Source organism: Phalacrocorax carbo, chromosome 4 (assembly GCF_963921805.1).
Source record: "Phalacrocorax carbo chromosome 4, bPhaCar2.1, whole genome shotgun sequence".
NCBI lineage: Eukaryota > Metazoa > Chordata > Aves > Suliformes > Phalacrocoracidae > Phalacrocorax > Phalacrocorax carbo.
The window spans coordinates 67,078,695-67,105,310 of record NC_087516.1 but is presented as its reverse complement, the minus strand read 5'-3'; the positions used below and the strand labels follow the sequence as shown (position 1 = coordinate 67,105,310).

General features: G+C 40.5%; 1 protein-coding gene across 6 annotated transcripts in view; it reads left to right on the top strand.

The window, feature by feature from the left end:
* Window positions 1-26,616, top strand: part of NR3C2 (nuclear receptor subfamily 3 group C member 2) — a 215,816-nt gene that overhangs the window by 152,790 nt on the left and 36,410 nt on the right. For all 6 annotated transcript variants that reach the window (XM_064450307.1, XM_064450306.1, XM_064450304.1 and 3 more), the window contains 3 exons: window positions 3,283-3,399; window positions 24,063-24,401; window positions 24,807-24,951. In XM_064450307.1, the coding sequence (XP_064306377.1) occupies window positions 3,283-3,399; window positions 24,063-24,401; window positions 24,807-24,951 (601 nt within the window). The remainder of the gene's footprint in view (window positions 1-3,282; window positions 3,400-24,062; window positions 24,402-24,806; window positions 24,952-26,616) is intronic.

Here is a 26,616-nt window from a genome sequence, read left to right as displayed (position 1 = left end):
AGATGTGTAGGTTTTTGGTTTGATTCCGAAGCTGAGGGGCATGTGCGAGTCTTATGCTACAGAAATGGAATATCTGGTTCATTATGAGTGTCATTGCTTTTCAACTAAAATCAGTTTTGTAAAATAAGTTAGTAATGTACCATATTTGATCGCATGGAAATCTGCAGCCATTTTTTTTTAATCCTAGATGGTAAACTTTTTAACTGAGAAACTGTTTTTATTTCATAGCTGTACTCTACATAGAGGGTTTGCCAGAATGCTGATCCTTTCTGTTTTTTAAGAGTTTTCAAGTTTCTTCCATTCATGTAAGCTTTAAGATGACTGTGGTTATTTAATTTTTTTAAAAAATTAAAAGAATTGACAAGAAAACATTTGCTTTTTGGAAAGACTTGCTTACTAGAAAAACTACTTACAGATTTTGTACCATACGTTACTATTCAGAGGTGCATGATTCAAAAATTGATAAAACTTTACTAAGTTATGTGTCCTGAGATTATTTGGTTTAGAGTAGATAGGCCTGAAAGTAATAATTGCAGGCTACCTAAACCATTTGAAGGGTGACTTGTGGAAGTATTCTGCTATTGTGGGAATATTCTTATGAAGTCACAGTGTGACAGTGATTGAATCAAATAAATATTTCCACAATATTTAAGAATGTGGCCCAAGTAATTATCCTAGAGTACATAAATGTTAACCTCATTTTATTAAATCCATTAGCTTTTGAAAGCAGTAGTGAAAAATGTTGACTTAACAGGTGTTGAATTTTGTAGAGCAAACTGCCTTCAGGGTAGTTCTGCAATGGGGTTCATTTTGCAGCGTTAGAGCTGACTTGTCATATTAATAGCCCGCACCCGCCTGTGGAAGCCTAAAAATGGTATTGCAGTACTCTGTGATGTACAAAGGACATTGTATGAGCACCGAGAAATCATGCTTGCATTCCTAGCAGAAAATAAGCATTTTTCCCCTCTCACCATAAAAAGATAGTACACCAGTATTTGTAAGGGCTTATATACCATCTTTATACTGTATATCATTATTTTAAACACTTTTGTTTTATACTTCGGTTTTACTTCCATGCTTTCTGCATGATATTTCTTTAGAAGATGTGCTCAAGTCAGTACAGAGCAAAAAAGTAAATAGGACTTAAGTTGACATTTCTCTTGTGTATCTGCTTTTTTGTATAGATCACATCATAAAAGAAATATTTTATGATAAGCAGGTTTTCATTTTGTGATTAGCTGAGAATTTTCTCTTCATTGTTTAGCAGGCCTACTTAAAGACCAGCTGATAGATACTGGCGCTGTCACTATATTGTACAATTTCATTTTATGCCTGACAAAACTTCATGAGCTCTTATTCATTAATTATTTTGCCTGAGTTTTATTGTTTTTCATCTGTGTCGTAGTGCTAGGTAAGGCACTTACCCTTATTTGCCCATTTGCTTGTTGTTTAAACATTTAACGCACTATCTAAATGATGATGCCTTTGTGATATTACAGTACCACTTCACTTACTCAAATAAGATCAGTTCTCTTTGTGTGAGATGCTCAGTGAAGAGATGCAAGAAACAGCCCAAACTTCAGTTCACTGGCTAAATATATACCACTGGGTAAGGGTGAAGGGAAGTCAGATGCAGAGATAGAAGATGACTCATCTGAAGTTTTAAGGCAAATTCCTGAAAGAGCCTGAAACAGAAACCAGGTCTCCTGTGTCCCGTGAATATTCTTTTTGGCTTTCCCCAAGGAAGCATGTGTGTATTGTGGAAAATATCTTGGCAAACATATTTTATACCTCTTGTCCTGCAGCAGCTCAGTCCCCTCATTGAGGCTGCATCTTTGCTCCCGCTCCCCGCACACGTTGGTCTCCCACGCGTTCCAGTGCAGCTTTGCTGCTGAGCCCTGCCCAGGCTTCCCCTCCCCACCCGCAGCTGGTGCTCGCTTCAGTCATTGGCGTCAACTTTAATGTTATTTGTACAACTCTTGGGTTTCAGCACATCTCGCCTGCTTCATTCATGACCTGCTTAGGAGTCTCTCTGCTTAGTTGCTGGTTGGTGTTATTGCATCCGCAATCTGAATTTCTTCTTTCTCTACCTTGTATTTCAGACATCTTTGTTAGGAACTTGTGTTCAATTTACAGACTAATGAGTTTCTTCCCTTATGGCTACAATGCCTGTCCCTGAGACTTGGTGGTTCTTACAGTGCCCGCTACGTAAGCCTGCAACACGCTGTTGTATTTTACACAGGACTGTTTTCTTGAACTCCGCATGCTGGCAAATCCTGCAGCTTCCCTTATAGTCTGTTTTACTTCTGTGTGCTGTGTCCTCTCCTTTCATCCTTCCTCTGGAAACCCTCTGCATTGCTTTTTGTCGCATCTGCTGCAGACCGTTTGTTCTGGCCATCCCACATCACTGTGTGCCGCCTCTGGATCAAGGCAGCTAAAATAATCTTCTCCTCTCGCTTCTCCTGTCACGTTGCACCAACTCCTCTTGGCTTCCTTTATTCTTCCACATCAAATTCACCTTACTTCGAAAAGTCCAGGTGGTAGTGCCCTTGTCTGAAACACTGCATCCGTTTGCTCTACCTATGTTCCTCCCACGAAGCAAAACGCCGTTTGCGTCTCCAGGTTGTCAAATGCCAGCTTATTTTGCTGGTTGCCATGTATTTCCCTTCTGCTAAATGTTGTGTGTTAAATACCTGCTGTCTCCTCAGGAGCGCTTCTGTGGGGCTTTACAGAACTGAAATAATTTGGTTGCGCCTTAATCCTGTTTTGGTAAACCCTTCAGAAGCCTTCTGCTGTATAAAAGGTAACTGATTAAATCAGAAATCAAGCACTCTGAACTGGTTGAAGAGTGTGGAGTGTATTGGGAGAGTTAACCTCTACTTTGCATTTCTGTGAACTTCCTCACATGAGAACAGCCCCCAGTTTTGTACCAAAACTGAGTTATCAGGCTGCTCTGTTATATGGCATGTGTAAGAAGATTTGAAAAAGTTCAAAGCAATTGTTTGTTTTTCACAAAGAGGAAAATTCCAGTCCTGCTTAGAAAAAAGTAATGAGACCTCTCTTGTGAGTGACACACCAAAATGCTTTCCCAAATTAAACAGGAGAGATGCTCCTAGTAAGGCCTATGGCAAATCACCAAGATTATTGGGAAGGCTAAAGAATGGGATTGGGAATGTTTGCATTAATAAGAAGCTCAAAATAACTGCAAAACAACAGAGAAGAACAAATTAGAATTATGTAAATATACCCTCTAATAATGCGTTTTGGTTTTGGTTCATTCAGGGCAGCACAATTACCTGTGTGCGGGAAGGAATGACTGCATAATTGATAAGATTCGGAGGAAGAACTGCCCAGCCTGTCGATTACAGAAATGTCTGCAAGCTGGAATGAATTTAGGAGGTAAGCAGAATATTAATAGCTTGGTCTCTTAATTTGATTAGGCAAAAACACTGGAAATGTGCAGCCTTTTTATAGTTCTGGCAGCTGTGTAATCTCAAAAGTTTAAGGTGGAATTATCCTGAAGAAGTGCTTAATAGCTAATAAACTCTATTGTCATTCTAAATCAGGTTTTGGAGATACATATTTTATGGCTCGGAAAAAAGAAAAGTGGGTGTTTTATGATGACAGTAATTTTAGTGGAATCTCATGTAGCTAAAAGTGTTAAGTTTTCAAGTATTCTGTGCTTTTTTTTGGTGATGAGAATTCTCTTGAATACTGAAAAATATTTTACACCATCACGAAAGCAAATTCACACATATTGAAACCTCAGCTTTTTTTGTGGCTTATTCAACATTTATATTGATTTATTTCTGCGACCGTTTGGAAATGCAATAATTTTGATGGTATTACTCCATCGTTCATATAACAACAACAAAAAGGCAAAACCTTTTCTTAATACACAAGTATTTTGAAAACAGTTTGATAGCAAAACTTACAACAGTTTTTTCCATTGTTCTAATTCTTCAATTGCAACGTCTACACCATTCTGCCTGTGCTTCAGTGGGCATCTTGTTTCAAGTCATCACCTGAGCAAATTGTATTACAAATCACTTTTTCACACCACTCTTAGATTCACTATGTTGTCTGTGAATGGGGGGTTGGATACTGCTGCAGGTCCTTCCCCGATGCACAGAGTGGCCCTTCCCTTAGAATGCTTTTACTGTTCCAGAAAATAACACGGTCATGTTAATTCCTCCAAATCATTTCCTATCTCGCAATTTGCTTTTCATCCTCCTGGATCTATTCTCCTAGTAGCTTAGTTTAGTTCTACAGACAGATTTAGCTGCTTGCCTTTCATAGGTTATATGCAAAATTCTGGTTCCTGCCTGCTGCCTGGTACCTTTTTCTACCTCCCAGACTTCTTTTTCTGTCTTATCTCCTGGCAGAAATACTCAAGCAAGCCACTCCTTATTTTCTGGGGAGTGTAGCCCTATTAAGACCTATTTCAACCCCTTTCTCAATTTTGAGATGCTGCATTGCCCCCAGACCCCTTGTTTCTGCTTCCCAAAGGATAATGGGGCCAGGCTGTGGCATGCTGGGGGCTGACGGCTTTCCCTTGATTTTGATCTGCACTATTGAATCTAGCAAGGGAAGCAGAACGGCACCTTTGATGAAACGGGAGCTCCATAGTCATAGCTCCTTCTTCCCAAAAAAGGGTGCTGAAAATGTGTGTGGAGCAGGAAGCCTAGCTCCCTGGAGTGCTGGAAACTTTGCTGCAGCCCGCCAGCAGCTGGTGCAGGGCATCCTCCATTGCCGTGCCCTGCACAGCACCAGCAGAGCACCTGCAAGCCTGCCTTCCTGGGCAGGCACGTGTGCTTAGCACTCTAGCAAAATACAGGGCTGCCATCCGACTTGATGACCTTTTGGAACAGCAACACGTGACACTCTGCAACGTCATGAGTTCATCACTGCAGTTTCCTGGTGTGTTTCAAAGGACTTGTTCACACAGTGTTGTCTGGAAAAAAAGAAGAGAGGGGGTAAACTTTACTTGAGGGGGTTGCTTTTTTATATATATATTGGCTGCAGTGCTGTAAATGAGAAATGCGTTGAAAAATCTTCCCTTGTGTTGGAGCTTGGTAGTCTGCTGGAAATTGTAATTAGTGATCTGCATTTAATGGCCTAGAAGGCCAAGTCTGCCTCTGCAGTGTACAGCTGGAGTGCAGCTGAGCTTGGTAGTTTAGCTGTTTTGGTGATTTTTCTTCACATGGAGAAACTAAGGTGAAATTCTCATTCCTGATTTGATCCCTTCATGCCACGTAAAGGAGCTAAAATAGCATTAAAAGGTCCTTCCATCGCTGCCATGAATGAGACAGTGGGGGAACGGCTCTGGATGTCAACGCAATACGGTGCTTCTCTGTGGTCCAGCAGAAAAAGGCCAGGTTGGAGGCAGAGGGGAGGACTGCCAGAGAGAGGAAAAGTGCCTGCAGCCCAGAGACAGTGTCACTGTTTAGAGGCTCCCAGGGGCTGCCAAATTATGCTAACAGACCTTTCAGCCTTTGAGCCAGCCCAGGTCTGGCAGGAAATATTGGTAGCTGAAAGCCATTTGCTGCTTAGGCTGTCCTTGTTCTCTGGTGGTCAGCTTTGTGTTGGGCATCTACGGAGGAGCAACAAGCGTCTCCAACTTAATTTTGGGAACTTCGGTGTGCTGTTGCAGGGTGTTTCTCATATGGTGAAGGTCATCATGAAAAAGGAGGTGGAAATGGCAACAAGAGATATTAATGTGTACTTGAAAATAGGAATTTTCTCTTCATATACATTTCCAAGGTTTGGTATTAAATAACATTTTTTCATTATTAGCTTGAATAGACTAAGTATGTTCATGTTATTATGAAGATACATCATAGCTTATAGTTTCATGTGGTCAGCCTAATTTTGCCAAGAATATACGTTGCTCCAATGAAAAGGCACTTTTACCTGTTTTTAATTTGGCCTTGTAGGCAAAATATACAAGTATTTTGTTAGGCAGCGTGATCAGTAAGGAGCTGGAGGAAAATGAATTTATAAATGCAATTTAGTTGAAGTCCTATTTGTAGCATAGTAGTCTCTATAGCTGAGTCACACAGTGCACAGTGCTGTGCTCTTCGTGCAGTAGATCTAATTTAAGCTCTCACCCTCCAAATGGAAGCAAAAGTAAACACAAAAACCAAACTATGTCAGAGATGCCTATGTGTTTGGTTTGTGAGAAGTAGAGTAAGATGATATGCAGAAGGGTCGTAAGCATAGCTCAGGGCTGAAATGCATGCAAGTTGCCATGGACATTTCTTTTCCACTTGTACCTAATTATAATGTTTTAGCCCCTCATTAAAAAAAAAAAAAGAACAACAACAAACCAACAAAAACACCAAACACCCTCCAGTTGATCTAGAATAAATGTTGCCGTAGGGAACAAGGTCCTGTCTTCCATGGGCTGGAAAAGAACTTTACTGTCCTTCGTATCTCTCCCCATCTACAGATGGGAGTGAAAGACCCCAGGCTGCATCCAGCTCCTCCTGGCTACTGCAATGGGGGGGTTTTAAAGCAAATTTTGTGATTTGAAAGTCTGTGACTGTCTTCCTACTGTTACTGAAGATATTAATCTCTGTAGTGGAAAACTGAAAATCAGGAGAGTTTCCATGTTTCTTGCAGCACATTTTTGCACAATCTCAGATTAATCTACTGATCTTTTCTCTTTGGTTTTGGTTTTGGTTTTTTCTTTTGGTTATATTCTTTCTCAATATTTTTAAAGTGTTCTTTCCTTTGTTTACTGTGTCAGATTTGTTTTGATAGAATATCTTCAACTTCCCAGCATGCTAACATTTTTTTTTCTAAAGAAGTAATATTTTGATGTGTGGCATCATGCCACGCTTTAAGCACCTTTTTAAAAAAATGTGTAATTCAGTGATACAAAATACACCTTTTCTTGAATACTCAAGCAAATTAATTTGGCAGTTTTATTGTTTACCTCCTCCTTTTGTTTGTTGAAAAATTGAGCATTTTCCACGCTCTTACATCCTCTAATAATCTTTAGAAAATTATTCAAGTCAGCAAATAATTTACCTAATTATATTCTTTCCTCAATTTTTGTTTTGATTTTATAAGAAGCATCTGCAACCTGTAATTTCTGACAAGCTGGAGTTGCCAAATATCATGTTTATTCTTCCTCCTCATTTCTAGAAAGTATGCGTCTGCACTGCAGACAGACATATCCCTTTGGCAAGTAGGATTCCAAAACTTTTTGGGAATCAGTTTGTTGGTTTGGGTTTTTTTGTTTGTTTAGGGCTTTTTTTGTTTTTTTGGTTGCCTTTTTTTTTTATCTCCAGTGCCATATGCTAGACTTAATTATTGGAAGAGATTCAGAGTGAGCAACTGCACTATGAAGGTACGATGGCCCATTTTTGGTTTATGCTCTTTTCAAGATTCTGTAATTAATTTTCAGTTAATTATGAACCAGAATGACTTCATGGATTGGGAAGTTTCTTCCAGCATACGCTGCAATCAGATTTGTCGAGTCTCTCACTTCTGCACGAGACATTTTCATTTGACTCCCACCTCATGCTGCTGTTCCGTAGTGGTGTCTGTCCCTACAGCAGTACTGGGCGGGGTGTCATGTTGACACCCCCAGTCCCACACCAGTGCTCAGCCTGGTTTCTTATGCCACCACCAGCTGCATCCAGCAAGGCAGCTGGTGGCTCACAGCAGCACCTGGTTGCTGCATTGCAACTAGGGTGGCGCAGAGCCTCCTGGTTTCACTCCTGCTGTGTGCCACACTCTGCTGAAGCCTGGAGAAGGCAAATGTTTTATATGGGGTGATTTGAGGGACCCCTTTCATTGGCAGGTTAGTCCTTGCCCCTCTGATGTGACCTAGTGACCAGGCATCCCTCCCTCTTCTGCTGCGTGATAAGAGAAGATCCCTTTTCTGCCATGTGATGTGCCCCATACGTGCTTAGAGGACAAAAAAGTGTTTAGAGGTCTGTACCGTGTAGGACTGCAAGCCTTTCCTGCCTCGGTTCCCATATAAAACACTGTTGACACTTATCAGTACTGGTCTCCCACAACGGTGAGAAGCAGCTTGCTAAAGTACCCTTTGGACTTCGAAGGGGAATAAAATAGGTTTCACCTTGCAAATTACATAGTTCATCACTCTGTCTGCAGAGACTACCTGTGAAGTTTGAGTCTTGGGTTTGCATACATCTACATATGTAAGACACTTCATGCACAAGATTCTGTGTGCAATTTGTAGTCTTCACTTGCAGAGATCCTTATTTTTTATACATTAAAATATTTCAATAATCTGAAAAATAGATTAACTGAGGGAATCAGTAATAAGATATAGTACTTCACCTTTTTGCCCAGCTTCCCATTTTCTGTTTAATAACTCATACTAGTAGGGATTTTAAACTGTGGTATTATTTTCAGTTACTGCAGCTTATGTGGTTTATGTTATCATTGCTCCTATCTTTTTGAGAAAAAGAAAGCAATGGGGAGAAAAGAAAGAAAAAACCATGAGTTTCAGAAAACTGAAAACTAAGAAAAACTTAAATGTAGCAAAAATGTATCCTCTTGGTTTTCTTCAAAAATTTCTACCAACTTTCTACTAAGGTTTCATAAATTTCAAAGGAAAAAAAAAACCTCTGTGTCTAAGAAAATAAAGCAATTTTGGGTACATGTATGGTTAACTTTTAGTTTTCATTTAAACTTTAACTGCAAAGTATTTTGAAATGCCCATTAACTTTAACTGCATTTTTATTTTCATTTATTATGTAGCATTTTCTTCTGAGGGAATCTAGTCAGTTTTTTTTTTTTAACTTGAACATTCAGCTGAGTTTGTGTCAGTTCTTTCAAGAGACTTTTACCAGTATACAGCAGTATATTAATTTGTGGGTTTTGTGAAGCAAAACCTCATGCTGTCAATTTTTCTCGCATTTTAGCTGGACAACTTAGTTCTGGAGCCTACCAATGTCTAGGTTATCATTCGTATTGTTCAAAGGACATTCATATTTTTCTAGGTGTGATGATTTCAGAAAACATCTGTTAGAAATCCATCAGGTTATGGGATTGTGTTAAAATCTGTGCTTTCTCTTAGCAGAGAAACGAAGCACTGATTTACCTACTTTTATTTGCATGTACAGTGTATTGAGCCCAAGCGAGTAATGTAATCTTAAGATGTAGCCTGCAACCATGCTGCTACCTTGTGCTGTGATTCTGTTAGGTCTCCCAGATTGTCTTGTGGATGTACTCATACAAGGGATCAGCAGGGAAATTCATGTTGCTGCATGGAGTTTCTGTTGGTGACTCTTTAGAACAGGGCATCCTTCTGCCTGAGTAAGAGTTACTTGTTCTTAAGGTGCTGCTGTTGCTGCACCACCACCCCACACCTCGTGAATATGTATTTTAAAAAAACAGAAAAAGGCAGTCCTCCTGTTTCGGATCTTGCAGGAGCCAATTTGTTCAGCAATGAACTTTTCCTACTTTTGTGTCTTTCTCTGTGTTACAAGATACTGCCCTTGCCCTGCTCTCAAGTGTGACCCTCTAACTTTTCAACTTGAACCATCCTCAAGAATATTGTAAATAGGTATCAGAACAGTCACTGGCCACAGCTATTAAGAAACTATTTGGGAATTATGATTTAAAATGCAGAATTTTGTAGATGGCTGGTAATGTCAGAGTAATCTCTCAGGCATCAATTAAAAAAATGGTATTAAAAGCATGTCCTTGTACTTTGCATTTTGCTGATGATTTTATTTCACATGTGAAGGCAACTCAAGAAGACGTACTGCATTAGTCCAAAAGCACACAGCTCACATCCAGCAGTCCTTGATCAAACTCCTAATCAGGTTCATGTTCTCAGCCCTCCTTTGTTTTTTTTCAAGTTTTGCTGGTTTCAGCTCTGCCTTCTGATGAGTGCCCAGCTGCCAGCAGCTTTTGTCTTTCCTCCAGGAACAGCCTTTCAGGCTTTTGGCACAGGTCTGCTGAACTCCAGACTTCCCTGTTTTATCTGCTGGACGCTCCACCATACCGTTCGCAGCATAACACCCTTGGTTGCCAGCCTCGCAAAGGAGCTGCAGCTTTTCTGGGCTCCTGCTGGGAGTACGTGTCCCAGCCTGCCTGGCGGCACTGCGCGTGCAGGCTCTATGGGGTTTTGTCCCATTTCAACAGTATGCGGCACTTTCTGTGCGGGCTCAGAGGTTGCTCTTTCCTGAGCGGTTCATATTCTATACATGGTGTCTTGCCTTGGTTCAAAGCACGAAATGGAGAGGGGCGATCGCAGCTTGCTGAGAGGAAGGTTCAGGTTCTCCCGGAGGAGGTGAAAAAAAATCTCCCGCCGTTGTGCTGTCGTTGGGCGATACGACCGAAGCACAGCAGTGGCTCTTGCTTGGATGCCTTCTGCCAGGCATTCACTGGCTGGCTTGCATGGATCCTCTGTGCAGTGTCTGGTGTCAGGGCTCCAGCTCTCACCTCCAGGATGCTCCCAGAGTAGATGGCATTTGTGGCCTCTTGACTCCCCAGGACCAAGGCTGACCCCGCTTTTTCCCCTGTGCACCACTTCTGTCTCATAGGGCATTTAAACAACCTGTTTTCCTGAGGATCCTGAAATGAATTGCTGTTTGTCTTTGTTGCTTATACAGATGCATAAAAGCAAGCAAGCCTGTAACACCTCAGATCAGTGCTTTGTTTCGTCATACTGGAGCAGACCAGAGTGCTTTAGCGTTTCCGAAATTCGTTACATGCGGGTCTTGGTGATGTCTTGTTTTTTCCTGAGTCACCAAATCAGCATGCTTCCTTCCACAGTGCTCTAAGTCCATATCCTTTTTACTCTTCCCCACAGTAAAAGTGTCCCTGCTTATGAGAGTATGCCTGTGTCTTCTGTTCCTCTTTCCAGAGCTGCTGGTTATCGCCAGAGCCCTTCTGAAACCTCCTGCTGTGGTCTGTGGTGGTGCGTTTCCATTACTCACTTCCCCCTCACTGCGAGAAGCTGTAGGAGCAGGAGGAACTTGTCCTTTTAGCTTCCACTGAGCCATTGCTTCAGAGAGTTTCCACCTGATTAAAAGGGTGTGAAGGTTGAACTTGCCATGCCTGACACAACCTTGCCCAAAGTATGGTGGTGTCACTATGCTGAATAGTGGTTTTTGCTAAAACCCTCCTTAGTTGCCTGCAAGTGTGCTGTGGACCAATTTGGAAGAGCCTGGAGCAGAGCAATGGGAGTGATCAGCAGTCTTTAAAACTTGACTGGTGGGGTCAGATTGAATGACTTGGTATTGTTTAGTCCAAAAAAGGCTGGAGGGAAAATTGAGGAGAGGGGCAACAAGTGTTCCTTTAGCAACAAATATTGGTAAAGAGGAAAAGATGATCTGCTTTCCATATCTGTGAAAAGCAGGACAAGAAGTAATGAGCAGCAAGGAAGATACAAGTGAGGAAATGAAAATGCATCTCTTACCATAAGGCCAGAGAAGCACTCGAATAGGTGGTCTGGGGAAGACGTGGAGTCTGTCACTGGGCATCTTAAAGATCAGATAAGACAAACATTTGTCAGAGGTGATGAGGGTACAGCTGGGTCTGGTCTGAGCAAGAGGATGGATCGTGTGACTGTCTCTTCCTGGCTTTGAATAATATTAGGTAAGTGGAATTAAGCTAGCTAATTTGTGTGCAAATCAAAACAAAAAAGGTGAAAATGTTATTTCCATGTACAAAAGGACTTTTTAGATTTTGACAGTGCTGGTCTTCATTGAATGAGCTATTCTGTATCTGTCCTCTGTGTGACAGTATGTTTTTTGAAGAAGCAATGATGCTAAGGCTATGCAAGTCATGTGCTCTTTCTTCTTATATGGTGTTGCTTTTCTGATTGTGTGCTATTTTGGCACTTCACAGGTTTTAAATTGACTCTAGTGTTGTGGTTTATGCCAATAATGCTACAAGGAAAATTTATTCAATCGCAGGTTCTGCCTTAGGATGTGAATCTGTTGTCCTTTCCCATTGTCTTCTCATATGGTGCTTTGCTTCAGAATTACCGTAGTAACTTGTATTGTGTTTGAATCTCATTTCCTGCTTTTTTCCCCCCACCAATTCCCAAGCACATGCCTTTCAATTTTAGTATCTGTGTTTTGCTAAAATAAGTGTGAGAAGTGGCAAGGATACCTGGCTCAAAAAGCAGACTTTGGAGTTCAATGTTAGTAGAAAGAACAATCCACAGCAGGTTATGAAGGAAAAGTTGAGCACATTTAAGCCTTAGAAATACACAACAGGCAAGAAGTTGTTGTTTAACAAAGAGGAAGGCAATGTGAAGGCACCAGCTGGAGCATTCCTGAGCCACCCAGTACTACACATCTTCCTGCAAATTGGTGCTGATCATCTGTGTGCTTTTGTGGTTCTCTGCCATCAACTGTCCTGCTTCCCCCCATGCTGTAATGTTTTAGTAATGGAAATCATCTTCCCTGCATAATATCCCTGCAGAAGGTACAAGAGGAGGAAGACTGTAGAACCTGAGCTCACAAGACCTGTCCACCCCAAATGGACAGTAAGGGGATTTGACAGTAGGGAGTAGAGAAGATGCTGATATGGGGCAACTCTCGTGCCCTCAAAACTGCAGTTGCTGTACTGGAAAGAAAGAGCTGAGGAAACGCATACGTGGCTTCTGGGGCCGTCTGCACATGGACCAAGTGCATTCAGGCGTATCACTTAGGCATCCTCTTAGAGACGCACGTGTCAATTTTAGTCATTACTGGCATTTCATACACAACTGCTTCAACTTCAGGAGAATTTAGAAATGTGCCATGCTGTCAGTCGCAGAGAGATACTCGGTTTCATGATTCAGATCATACATATGGGTAATGTTAGAGTTGCATTTTCCCTGGAAAGGTGGTTAATATCACATACAGGGTGATTCACTAATGTTCAGGGTGATTTATTAAAGCAGGAGATTAACATGGTTATATTCTTTTTTTTTTTTTTGATGACTAATCATGAACTGGATGGTGAAAAATATGGCTGAGACAACTGTAGAAGACAAACAGCCAGCTTGTATTTCACGGATAGCGTTGCTGTTCTGGGAAGCGGGGTAGATGATTTCTAGAAGATGAGGCAGCAGCATTAAATGTATTAGAAATAAGGTCGTTTGAGAGAAATCTGAGTTGATAAAAACTGGGGATATGGAAATCGTACGGGCGAGGAGACAAAATGTCTCAACATTTTTGTTACATGGGAAAAAAAGCGGGGATGTGGTGCATTACAGTGTAACCAGAAAGACCACAGAGGGAACTACACCACTTACCAAGGTGAGTTCTAGTAATAATAGTGCAAGAACAAAAATGAAGTATTAAAGCATGGCACACAGTTTAGCATGGAGTGGAAACATGAGCTCTCAAGGTATGGGATGAGAGATGCTGCTGCAGAGTGTGCTTATTGATGCTTTTGAAAAACTCCAAAAAGCTTGTTGAGTACCTGTGCGTCCAATATAAATATGAAGAGAAAATTTCACATGCAGTAAATGTCTACAGGACTGTATCGGGACAAACGAGATGGCTTAGTGTTGTGATCAGGATGAAGAGCACAGAAATCATGGCACAGACTTAGCATTGGGTATCAACCCAAATAAAAGCAAGAGAGAAGACTTGGATGAGGAACGCCTGCAGAAGGTTGGACGGGAATGGGTGTCTTGGGAGGAAGGTTGTCGCTTGGCACAAGGCAGGAACCAGTGATCATAGCCAAGAGCATACAGTCTGGTACAGTGGAAGATTTCAAAATCTGTTCTCCAAAGTTTCCCAAACTTTGTTTTAACCAAATTATTACCAATGCTAACAGTTCAAGCTGCGGGTGTCTTAAGAGTCATCGGTGACAAATACTGGAATTGTAGGTGTCCCACTCTTTGTTTGTTGTTGGTATTTTACTGCTAGTCTTTAAGTCTAATGAATAGTCAAAATTACCGATGCATTTAGTAGACAATGCTTAGCTCAAAAATCATTGAATTTGCCATACATTTGAAGAATGAATAAATAATCAGTAAAATATGAGTTTTGGGAGCATCTGAAAAGGGCTGATTAAGAATGGCTTTCATCAAAGTTATAATTTTCTTTTGTGAGCTTTTTTTAAGGCTTTGTTTATTGGATGATTTAAATATTTAGTAAATACATTTCTTTTGAAATTAATGAAGAAGTACAAGAGGGAGTTTTATCTACCAAAAATGTTAGCTCTGAGACTGTATTATGTCAGTTTGGGATTTTATATGAAATATATGTGGGGGAAATTTTCATACTTTAGCCATTTCTCATTAAAAAACTTTATCAAAAACAGCTTGATTTGATTTTAACAGGAAACCACTAATTGGCGTTTGGTAAGAGTTGTTCCCACACGGAGAGGAGTACCCCTATGAAACTGTTATTTTTCAATTAATTATCACTTTGAGGATTGCTGAGAAACCAGCAAATGTGTTAGACATTTTCCCTGACAACCTAAATATTCCTGTAAAATGCACTTTGGAACTCAGCTTTCTTTTGTCACTTTTGTCCCCTATCTCTTTACGAATGCATAGCCTGAAGCTTGGTATGGCTAAAAAAAAAAAGATTAATTCCCGCTGTCTCTTAAGCAAACCCTCCCCAGTGCTTTCCCTTCTTGATTGGTGTGGACATCACTGTCCCACTCATCAGACAAGAAGGTAACCTGAGCTGCATCATTGAGTCAGACCTCAAAATATGCAAGATTTGATCTGGGCTTTCACCTAAGTTTTTCTGAGGCAACTCTGACAGCTTCTGTGCCGTCTTTGCAAGGCTGCTTCTTTTATCCATATTGCAGGCCATCCCTGCGAGCAGATCTCCGTGGCTATGGATTCGTAGTCCTGAATCCTGTGTGCAAAAGCCAGCGCACTGCAGAGGAACCATGTCTGTTCATGAGACGTGAGCAAGCGCTGTCATCAGGTGGCACCTCCCCGTAGGTGTTTGTATTTCACCACTCAATTTCTCAAGCCATAAGTATAATCGGAAGGAAATGTAGAATTCTCATTAAAGTATGTTAAGGTTTCTCATTAAGTGGGTGTGTAATTACTTGAAATACATTCTCCAAAAGCAGCTGTGAGTGGTTTGCTGTCACACTGGAAGGGTATCTGAAGTAGGGTCATGTTGAGGGTCAGTTCTGGGTCTGCAATTTTACTAATTACTTGCATAACAAAGTAGAGAGTAAATACGTAAAACTACGGATTTGGATATTCACCTCTGTGGCCAGAATCAGAATTCAAAAGCATCTTCAGTTCTAGTGTCTGAAAGCAGAACGATGGCATTTTCAGTAAAGCGCAGAGGGTTATGTTGAGAAGTGCAAGCTGAGGTGGGCAGGAATGAAATACCTGAGAGCAGGTGTTCAGAGACTGCAGTGAAGAAAGAGGCATGGTTGCACGATGATTGTATGTTATATTTAGAGTCAGCAATGTGAAAGTTTTGCAAAAATAGGCAAATCTGGTTTGATGCTAAGGCGTTATTCTGTTCTTGTCAGAGCTGGCAAGTGTGGGCCTGATGATTGTGTCTGGTTTTCAGCACTGCTGGTCAGGGTGGTGGGGATGGGGCAACCTTATGAAATTGTCGCCTATGTTCCTGTGCCGGTTGGTAGGATTAGCAGAACCAGTGACCTTCCCGATGGACGCATCTCTCATCTCTTCTTGAAGATCTCCAGTGTGGAAGTCTCTGCTGTGTCCCTTGATAGCCTATTCCAGTTTTTCACAGAGCTTTACATTTAGAAAGGTTTCCTTAACACCTAAACTGAATCTTGCTTCCTGAAATTTCATATCGCATGTCTGAAGAAAGTTGAATACAGACTAGAGACCGCCCAAGGAAGAACAAGGATAAGAAGCTTAGAAAAAACATAAATCTGTAAGGAAGAGTTGAAGAAACTCAATTTATTTTAGTGTAGAAGAAAGAAACAGATTAAGAAGGCCACGATACCAGTCTTTCAATACAAAAAATGGTGTAAAAGAGGGGACAGGAAGGATAAGTTGTTCTTTATGGCTACTGGGGGAATGATGAAGGGAAACCAACTTTACTGCAGAAAAAAAATGATGCGACATTGGAGATGCTGGGGGGAAACGGAGTCGTTAGATGTTAGGGGAAGATAGGGGATATTGCAAAATCCCCTTTATTGGATATTAATAACATACTGGGTTGGGCAAAGTGTAGTTGATCCTGCTCAAAGCAACAGGATAAACTGCTTCACGTACACTGTTCCTGTGCTTTACAACGCTGTCCTGGAGCAGCATTGCACTGCATTGAATATTAGAACCTGTTCCAAGCAAAACAAAATGCAAACACTTCTGAAATTGTCGTATAAGTAAGCAAAGTAATAAGCTGGAAATATTTACCTAATTACAGTCAATTTTATTAGTACTTTAAATCCAGCTAGAATAAAGAACCAAAATATGTTTAAATGAACACAATGAAAATAGTGTACAATTACGTATATTAAAATTCGCATTAGAAGCTCTTTCTGTCATCTGTGCTGTACCTCCCTTTCTGGTATACTGAATGTGAACCAAGAACAAGAATTACATTTATGGATGTGCCTGGATCTTTGCAGGGTCTGACCGAAGGCAAATAAAATGTGACAAACCCGTAGATCAGACTTCATGAACATTCATTCCTTGTCTTTAAGCTGTGTCAGATTAAAGTGTTAATTAATTAATAAGTAAGCAGTTGTGAATGATGTTGGCAATGCCTACCTATGTCATTATTTCAGTTATGCCTACCATTTCATCGTACTGAATTCAATTATTGGCTTTGAGCTTATTCTGCAGTAAAAGCTTGCTTCTGCTGGTGGAGGATAAGAAGTCAGAAAATTTTCATTGCTTTGTTAATGAAACTATACTGATTCCTCAGGCTCACGGCAAGTGATACCATTTTCTATGACATTCTGTCTCCCTTGGGTCACAGCTTTCAGCAAGAGATTTTAAAAATTATTTTGTGATGTGAAGGTGGGACCTTTATTTTCTTCCGTACCAGCTGCAGTCTTCCTTTGTCTATTTAAACAAACTAATTGGTCGCTTCAGCATATCCCAAATGCCACTGCAGAAATCACCCTTGAAAGGCCACTGCTCTGCAAGAGCGTAGTCCTTTTAGTAGTGTGTCTTACATGATAAAGTAGTCTTGTGCTCTCCTTTTAAGTTCCTGTACAACTTGTCCCCTGCTTCAGTAGTTGCTTTTCGTTTGATTTCTCCCCTTGGTCTGTCCAGTCAAACCAGTGACTCATCCACTTGTCCATGCGTCTCCCAGATTTGTACCTGGCCCTTCCTCTTACGCATGGGACAACACTCAGGTTCACATTTAGAGGTTCTTCATCTACTGCAGCTCTATCTGAAAAGCAGAGGTTTGCTTCCCAAAGTGGGTAGCTGGTTTATGGAAGCTTTAGGGTCCTGTCTTGGTTGTTCCTTTTTTTTTTTTTCTTTTTCCTCCCCTTGAAGAATAAAGGTTGTATGCCTGAACGCACTTTGTAGAGCGAATGGGATGATGCTGTAAGATCTTGTTTGCATTACTGCTTTTCACTTTATTCCATGCCTTTGCATGCATATGTGTGTGTATATATATGAAAGTCTGTATTATTATCTAGAAACTTCTCAGCAAAATCTCATACCCATTGTGCTAGACACTTAAGTGAAAAAATGTCTGTACCAAGATAGCTCAGAATTTTCATATATGTCAAGATACAACAGATTTGGGGGAAGGGAAACACTATTTGTGGTAGCAGTAAAATAGCTAATGAGAACAGATGTCAGCTCACTGAAGTAAGTGAGGCAAAGGCACCAGGCAAACATGATGAAAAGATTCAGGGGAAGAAAAAGTGGCATTTTGATGGAGCATTTTTCTGTACAAAGGCGGAAGCAAGCCGCAGAGTGTGTATGGTTGGTGAGGGCTCAGAGAAGAGTCTACCCAGAAGCTGTTATAGCTGCCTCAAAGGGGGGACCTGGCAGCTGGATCCTTTGGTGACTCTGGTGCAGCAAGGTGTTGTAGGTTGTGTTTGGAGAGGAGAGGCAGGCAGCAGTGGAAAGGTGTGCAGGAAAGCCCTCAAGCATTTGGTGTGGGGTAAAAGGGAGAAAGCTGACAGCTGTTGAGGTTGGCAAGGAGGTGGTGGTTGTAGCTCGGGTACAGAGCTTGAGCGGTGAGGCTGGGGCCTGGATGGAGGAGTTCAATATTTGAAATGCAGGGGTACACTGGCATGGCCTACAGAGCTGGCACATGTAAAGGTGGTCAGAGTGTGTTTGCTTTGCAGCATATTGTCTACCCTCAGACTGCCTAGATCACTGGTAGCACTGTACGTACTTTGAAATAATCCCAAATTATACCTTATTTCAAGTGCATATTGTGATTTTTTTTTTCTGTTTGTCTTTTAACAGGTATTTACTTAAATTCCTGCTTTCTCTTCTCCTTTACCTCTTTTCTAAACCTCCATTACTTTGTGTTGTGTGCTGTGTCCATTTTGGTTTCCCTTTTCCTTCCGCTGATGTTTTCTGCTTTACACTAGAGGTAGCATGTATTCTTACAATGTGCTTTTGATACCCTTACTGATTCAGATACGTGCTGCAGCATGGATAGAATGAAGACCTGTTAGGTCAGGATCAGTTTGGTCCTGTCTCTGGCAGAGCTTTACATATGTGATAAATAGAGCTCTTAGTCATCTGTATCATGTCTTCAGCTATGCAAATAATAGTTGGCTTTTGATAGGCAGCAAGGCAAGCTCTGAATATCATCTTTTTTTAAAAAATCTCATTCCAGGAGATTATCATTACAAGTCTTGTAATGCACTCTACATAGAACTATGGATAATTTTCTAAACTTAAGATTTTGCTTTAGAGCGCCGAATGCCAGCATGAGTTTGCAGAGCATTTTAGGTGGTTCATTTGCTAAATTTGAACACTGACAATTCGGCAAACAAGATATTACTCTGTTGTAAAACTGCTGAGTTAAATAATAATATTTATGGGTTCTTTTATCTACTCTCAATAGCATTTTGTTCTTTGGCATTTTTGGATCCCATTTTTTAATGATAATGCTGATGAAAATTAACTGTTTTTCATAGGCTCAAAATTAATATCAGATGGGTGGCTCTGTGGAGTCCATAACTTAATTTGCATATATTCCCTGGGGACAAAATATAGATTAGCTCCCTCTAAACCCAACTAGTATAGCATGTGTAAGTTTACTATGCTATTTTTAAAAAGCATATAGTAGTTTACGTGTCTTATAGCTACGCTATAGCCTCAAACTTAACCTTTAAAAATTGGGAATGCCATACATTCGTAGCTGATTTTCACATTAGTTTGTATTCAGAAAACATTTTACAATAGGGTTGCATCCAGTTAATGTCCTGGTATTCGACCTGGTGTAGCATTCACTGTTGCAGATGACCAGAAGCCTATTCAGTGTTTTACAGATGGCACGAAAACCCCCAAGCCTGAAACCACAGGCCTCCCTGTTTCAGCTTTTTGACAGGAGTCCTACAGATGCAGGGTCAATACTAAGAAGGAACCAGTTCTCCAAATCTGAATTCACCCCAGTCTCCTTCCAATACCTGTTCTGACATTAAGTCCTGTCTTTTTGCTAGATCATAAGGGGGGGAAGATATTAATTTGCACTCAAGACTCTGCTAAACTGGTTTTAATACAGCACCTTAGCCTTCCTCGGTGCCTCTGCAGCAATACCACTGTCCTTTTCTAGGCAGGTGGGACTGGCATTGAGGGTGATAAATAAGCAAGCCGGTGTTTGCGGGCTGTTCTTGTTGAGGTCTTCAGGTATGTGGAGCAACATGTGGTTTTGCAGAATTTGTAAGCTTTTCTTTGAACGTGTTGGACACAGGCCTGCTTGTATTAAATCCAGGTAAAACTTTGCCTATTGCTTCCAGAGGAACAGGGGCTGTTATTTGTGGTCAGACTTGTAGCTTATTTATTCCTCTGCTATACTGTAATTTATTGTTAGAGCTACAGAGGAGGTCTGTTTGGATGTGTCTTTTTAAAATCTAACTTTATGTGACTTTTCAGGTGCTTCACTTTGTTTTTCATTATTTTTATTGCAATATACAAGACCTTATAAAATACTTAACAAAAGTTCTGTCAGATATTTGAGGTGTTAACCTCAGGTATATCTGCAGTGTGTGTTTCACTATTGTTTGTTTTTCTTCAACTGTTACTCTATCTCAGATTATTTCAAAATACAAGGATTATAATACAATATCCTGGCTGTGATAACGCTGAGCAGGAGGGGCAAGAAGTCCTGCAATTAGAGATAATATGCAGTCGCTGGCTGTGCAGCCATTTGGATGAAAGTCTTGTCCGAGCCCCAAACAGGCTTCAGGCTTCAACTTTACCACGTGAAATGCCCCATGCATGCCCCATCCCCTGCTCTGCATGGAGACCCAGTAACTTGAACATTTCCATGCAGCACTCCTGATGAGCATGGCTTTCACCCACCAATTCAGAGCTGCCTTGTTGGTGTTATAGTTCACGTTGCAGTTAGAGAGCAAATGTGAAAAAACAGCTTCAAAAGACCGACTCCTGAGTACGTACTGCTCAGAGTTTGTATTTAATCTTTAGTTGTTGGTTTCTGTGGGAGTTACCAAACCAGTTGAGCTACAGCACTGGCTTGAAGCCAAATGAAAAATACAGTTTTCTTCACTGTAAACATGACTGTCAAGCAGTAATGTTTTTCTCAGCTTCATTTTAAAGGCATTATAATGGAAGAAAATGAAACTAAACCACGTTTTTATGCCAGTATTATACATGGAAGAATGTTATTTCTTTTTCCTTTTAATGAAAAACTCTTAGAGAATAGGACATGGAATATTATATCTTAATAAATAATCAGTTATCTGTGATTCTGTGATATTTGATGGAGTTGGTAAACCAATACACTTCTCACTCTGGTGTAGTTATGGTGAGAGTGCAGTTTTTTTGCCTCTGCAAACATGGAAGATATGTAAAGTTCCTTATTTTTAGTCCTGTTTTGATAACAGAAAAAAACCCCAGTGCCTGATAAAACTTAATGAATAATAAGAGCAAACACTAATCTCTAGCCACTCCTGCAGGCTTATTTTTAAACTCTCTTTTCAGTGTCCAGTAGCTCTGTTAACTCATCATCAGGTATTCTGCTGAACTTGGCCGTTCTTGCTTTGCTTTTGGCGTTTATTTTGTTGAAAAATGTAAGTTCAGCTTTGTCCTTCTAAGAGAAATGCAAACTGTATTTAATGCTCACAATGACGTCACCAAGACGTCCTCATGTGGGCGCGACTGCACCAAATGGGGAACAACAGCATTTTCACTTACTTTTCAGAATTTAGATTTAGATCCAGAATATAAATTTATTTGTCTGCTTTGCCTCTAAGTCCCTCCATTTTATTTTGCAGAGTGAGGAAAAAAACTTGTTCAACAAAATGTCTGATCAGCTGCTGCTTTGTAAAATGGCTTTTTGGATACTAGGAACGGAAATTGCATCTTGAAGAATGGATGTCAGCATCCATGTAACTTGATGCGCTGGAGGATGAAAAATTCGTCAGTAGTGCTTCATTGTTTGAATTAGCTTTTTTAAGAGTTTTGTAATAGAAAAGTAAGAAATAGGATTGGAAGGGGCTTTTATAAGGGTCTTCTCATCTGTCCTGTCTCTTGAGACAGAATCAGCTGCAGTGAAATCTCTCCTGACAGGTATTTGTCTTGCTTCTTCCTTATAACTCAAATGACAGTGATTCCTCTGTTTCCCTATGTAATCTGTGCTAATGCTTCAGGTAATTAGGAAGTTTTTAAGTGTATGTGGATAGTTGAACAACATAATTTTAAACTAAATTTTATTAGAACCAGCACATTTTTATTTGCATACCTAATCCTTTTATTAAAAAATTCAACCTGCCTGGGTTGGTCTGGATGTTTGCAGGCATAGAGAAACTAAGAAATTGTTGAAAGCAGACATACGGGCTGTAGGTGAATTAATGAAATGATGTCCAGCTCTCTGAAGGAATAGTGATGAAAGTTACACAAAGATCTCTGAAGTTTTCTGTAGATCTCCTGAGTGACATTGATGCTGAAATCAGCCAGGAAGATCCTTCCTTCATTGTGTGATGGAAACGACACCAAACTGATATTCAGATTTTGCACTGGCTGCTCAGCACAATACGTGTTGCAGAAGTAATGAATTGCATTCAGGTTTTGAAGATGATAATCTAGGAGGGGCTGTTTGGGAACCTTCAAGATCTTGCGTGTAAGTGGTAACATCACTGTTTTCTATAGCCATGTCCCATATTTACCCTAATAATCAGCTTTTCTTTTGGCTCTTGGGATGAGCCAGCTCCTCAGAGTTCAAGGTACTGTCCCAGCAAGGAAGTGTTGAAAACAACAGGCTATTGTTGCACTTGGGCGTGCATTGTCCTGGATCCTGGGCGTCCGTATCCTGCCTCGCAGGCACTACGAGCTCAGTCGCAGCCACTGGCTCTGGGCAGGAAGCCCCAGTTTCAAGGAAACAGTAAAGCACTGACGGCTGCTGTCGCCAGCAGTGGTCTCAGGGCAACAGCAGCTCTGCTGCTGAGGAGGGTTTTCTTAAAACATGGGTTTTAAGGAGTTTGTAGAAGTAATGTAGAAGTAATGAGCTAGTTCTGTGGATTTTTGTGGGGAGTTTTCTGCACCAGAGTAAGAGGAGTAGGAAGAAGCACATAGAGCAAGCTTTGAATACTTCCCAGGAGGCAGTGGCATGGCATGCTGGGCTGAAGTGGAAGTGAACGTTTCGATGAGGGAGAAGAAAGGAGGGGTGAGATGCAGGTTGGCCAGAAAGGATCCTGAAACTGCAGAAGAGGCGCTGTATTTAAGGAAAAATAGGGAGGGGAATCGATGACGGGGAAAAAACTTGAGGAAAGAGGCTCTGGGTAGGGCCTGGACTTAGGGATGTTTGCAGTAGTATCCTAAGTAGGAGTGAGACAGACTTGTATTTACCGATGCCAGTAAAAGGGATGTTGCAATAATCAAGAGACAGAAAGATAGAAGTCCAGACAAGGGTTTTAGCTGTGTACAGATAGATGAGAAATACTATATTTGAGAGGAGTTACTCTGAAAGAGCTGTGAACATTTACATTTAATTCATTATTTATTGATTTTAAAGATTATCTTAGTTACATTTTCCTATTGCAAAAAGGGGGGTGATGGGCTCTTGGTTGGTTTTTTTGTCTTGCTTTTTATTTCTTACTCTTTCCTCATGCTACTAGATCATTTTCCTCGTGCAGGAGCAGGGCTTTCTGCCTGCTTATGTATCTGTGCTTCACATGGCAAAGTTGGGAAGGCAGCCCCCAGAGAATGGCTGACATCTCTGAAAAGAGTGGAAGCACACTAGCATTGCTGTCTTCTATGGATACTTAGTAAAGTAGGGAGGGTAGCATTAAAACAAAAAAAGAAACAGGAAAAAAAAAAGAAAAGGCAAATCATTACAGAAATTTTGATAGCAGTGAGAAAGGTGTTACAGGGCTCCGTGTTTTTTCTTTAAATGGGTAAATATTTTTAGCGTAATTTCAGAACTACTCAAGAGAAGGGGACAAAGCTCTTATGGAAGTATCAAAGCAGCAAAAGCAAAGGGATTTGACTAGCTTAGCCTGTTCAAAATGGAATGACTCCGTTTCAAGTTGAGGCGCAGCCAGGGTGGGCACTCGGACTCAAAAGCTTAGGAGGACTCCGGGTCTACTAATTTTAGGCACAGCCAGGGAGATTTCTTTTGATGACCAAATGCAATGGAGAACGTGAATTGCAGACTTGTAGGTGATAAGTGATTCATTTAAGCTACAAAACAAATACGTTTCCAAAACGTTTAATCAGCACCAACCACTGTAACTAGGATGTTTTTATGCATGTCTGTATGGAGACAGATACTGGACATTCTGTCACTTATAAAAACCTTCAGTAAAGCAATGAAAATGAGCTTACATGTGTCTTTTGGTCCTTTTTCCAGTGTAACGATGCTGCAGACAGTGAGGTATTTCTTAAGGTCCTGCATCTGTTTCACTTGAGGACCTTGAGATTATACTTCTTCCATTTTCTTATAAAGCCAGGATTACACCAGATTTCTGTACTGACTTGGTTCTTGTGCTGCTCATCTTCACAGCCCGGAAGTCCAAAAAATTGGGGAAATTGAAAGGGATGCACGAGGAGCAGCCACAGCAGCGGCAGCAGCCACCACCCCAGAGCCCCGAGGAAGGGACAACGTACATCGCGCCCGTGACTGAGCCCTCTGTAAACACAGCACTTGTCCCCCACATGTCTGCTATCTCACCAGCACTTACTCCCTCTCCTGTTAAGATCCTTGAAAGCATTGAACCAGAGACCGTGTATGCAGGATATGACAGTTCGAAGCCAGACACAGCAGAGCACCTGCTTTCCACCTTAAACCGCCTGGCCGGCAAACAGATGATTCAGGTGGTGAAGTGGGCAAAGATACTTCCAGGTGGGACCACAGGGCATTTGGTGAAATGGTGTTTATTTTAGCTTAATGAACTATATGCTTGCCAAATTGCATCTTTAATCTGTGGGCTGCATTGAAACCCCTCACAGGGGATGTGAGATGAACATCTGAGAGAAGATTGGGGTTTTTTGTTTTACATTTGTTTCATATGTCTGTGATCAATATTTTAAAAGCTTTAATTTTGAATAGTAGCCTCTTAAGAAGAAAAGATGTTTTGTCACTGGAATGAGAAATTATGGATTTGTTTTTTTCAGACATATAGTTTGTGGGAGTGTTGCTCTTGTTCGTTAATACTAGAAAAATAATGAGCAACATATTCAGTTCTGGTTTGGCCAACCCTTGTAGAGCGCAATGTAGTTCATGGGTGTTTTCTGGTTTGATCTCTAGGATTTAGAAATTTGCCTCTTGAGGACCAAATTACTCTAATTCAGTATTCATGGATGTGTCTGTCATCGTTTGCCTTGAGTTGGAGATCGTACAAACATACAAACAGCCAGTTCCTCTATTTTGCTCCAGACCTGATCTTCGATGAGTAAGTATTCTTTTATGGTCTTTTCAGTGCAGGCTGGAAGGATTACTCTGTCTTGTATTCAGTCTCAGGCATACCTGCAGTCTAAGAAAATTCCAGGTAATTCCAGCTTAAAAAGCAGCTCAAATTTTTTTTCTTTTACTTCAGTGACTCAGTTTTCAATTGGCAAAGCTTTGATACTGCCATCCACTTCTTATGTATGTGGATGGGTTTCTCAAACTAGGACCATCCTGCAGACTTGAAATATGGCTAATACACGACCAAGATATATAGGGAAAAATAAAAAAAAAAAAAAAACACGTTTTGTGGTATCTACTGGAGCTTGGAAAAATACCTAACTTCTAGGAAATGTGAATGTTTAAATTGCTGACTTTTTTCTTCAGAGCAGTCATATAATGGTGCTTTTGTTAACAATATACAGCTGTTCAATGTGTTTTCTTGACAGTCTTAATTACCCTTCTTTGCAACCATGAAAGAAGCCAAAATGTTTTTTCAGTAATGAAACATAACTTCTTTTATGATGCATTCAGACAAAAAAGAAGGATCAACCAAGGAACCATTCATTCTGAGTATGTGTGTTCCTTCATATTTTAAGTTTGTGTTTTAGTGCTTTGCTTTTGATGAGTATAATTTAATTTCTGTTCCATCATGCAGTGTTTATTCCAAGCCAGTAAAGTCAAAATTTAAGTGAATGCACAGGCAGTCAAACTGGGGTCACATCACAAGCTTATCCCAGAAGGTATTTTTTTTTCTCTAGAGGTAAAAATGAGACATAATCAAATGGATATAAGTACTCTTGAAGGAAGGAAAAACTAGAAAGGATGAACAAAAAATAACATACTGCTCAATCTCCTGAAGCATTCTGAAATATTTTTCTTGGAGAAGATGCTTTGTCACTGCCCGTCTTAACAGTCTTTCTTTGATTTAGGAATTCCTAATTGATTAATGTGTATGAGATTGGTCCCAAAGAAGTGAGCAATATCAAAGGGGGATCATTTGGTTTGGGTTGGTGGGTTTTTTTTTTGTTTTGGTTTCTTTGGTGGTTGGTTTTTTTTTGTTTTTTTTTTTTTTAACAGGAGGAACCAGTAATTCACTGCATGTTTTTGAAAATGTAGTGTCAGCCATTTTCCTTGTTGAAAGCACCTCCACTGTAAATTGGACGTTAGAGAGTCATAACAGAAAACGTATCTGTAGCTAAAGCTAAGTGAAAATGTGAACTTCGAAGAGCTTAGTTCTCCTGGGGAAACGTAGACTAAGAATTCAAACATAGAAGCAGCTTTCCCTCGTCTGAAGAAAGTCAGTCAAGGGGTCAAAATTTATTGGACAGGGAAATCAATCCTGCTTGCAAATTGAAGTGTTTGTGCATTGCTAGCATTCTTGATACTGCAGCAAGAAGCAGCTTCCAGAGGTTGAGATCAATTCTCAGTTTTATGCTGCAAGCCTTGAAGGTAGATGCCTGCAGAATTATACTGAGGTTGAGGTTAGGATCCAGTCAGGAAAAGGAATGCAGTGTTATAGAGTGCAAAATAAAAATACCCAAAACCAGATATGCATATAAGTTAGTGGTCAGGTCTTCTACATATTTAACAATGTACTCATTGCAGAGCTACCAAAGGTAGAATAAAGCAGATGTTTCTAAAGAGAAGAAAAATAAATTGCCAGGAGCTG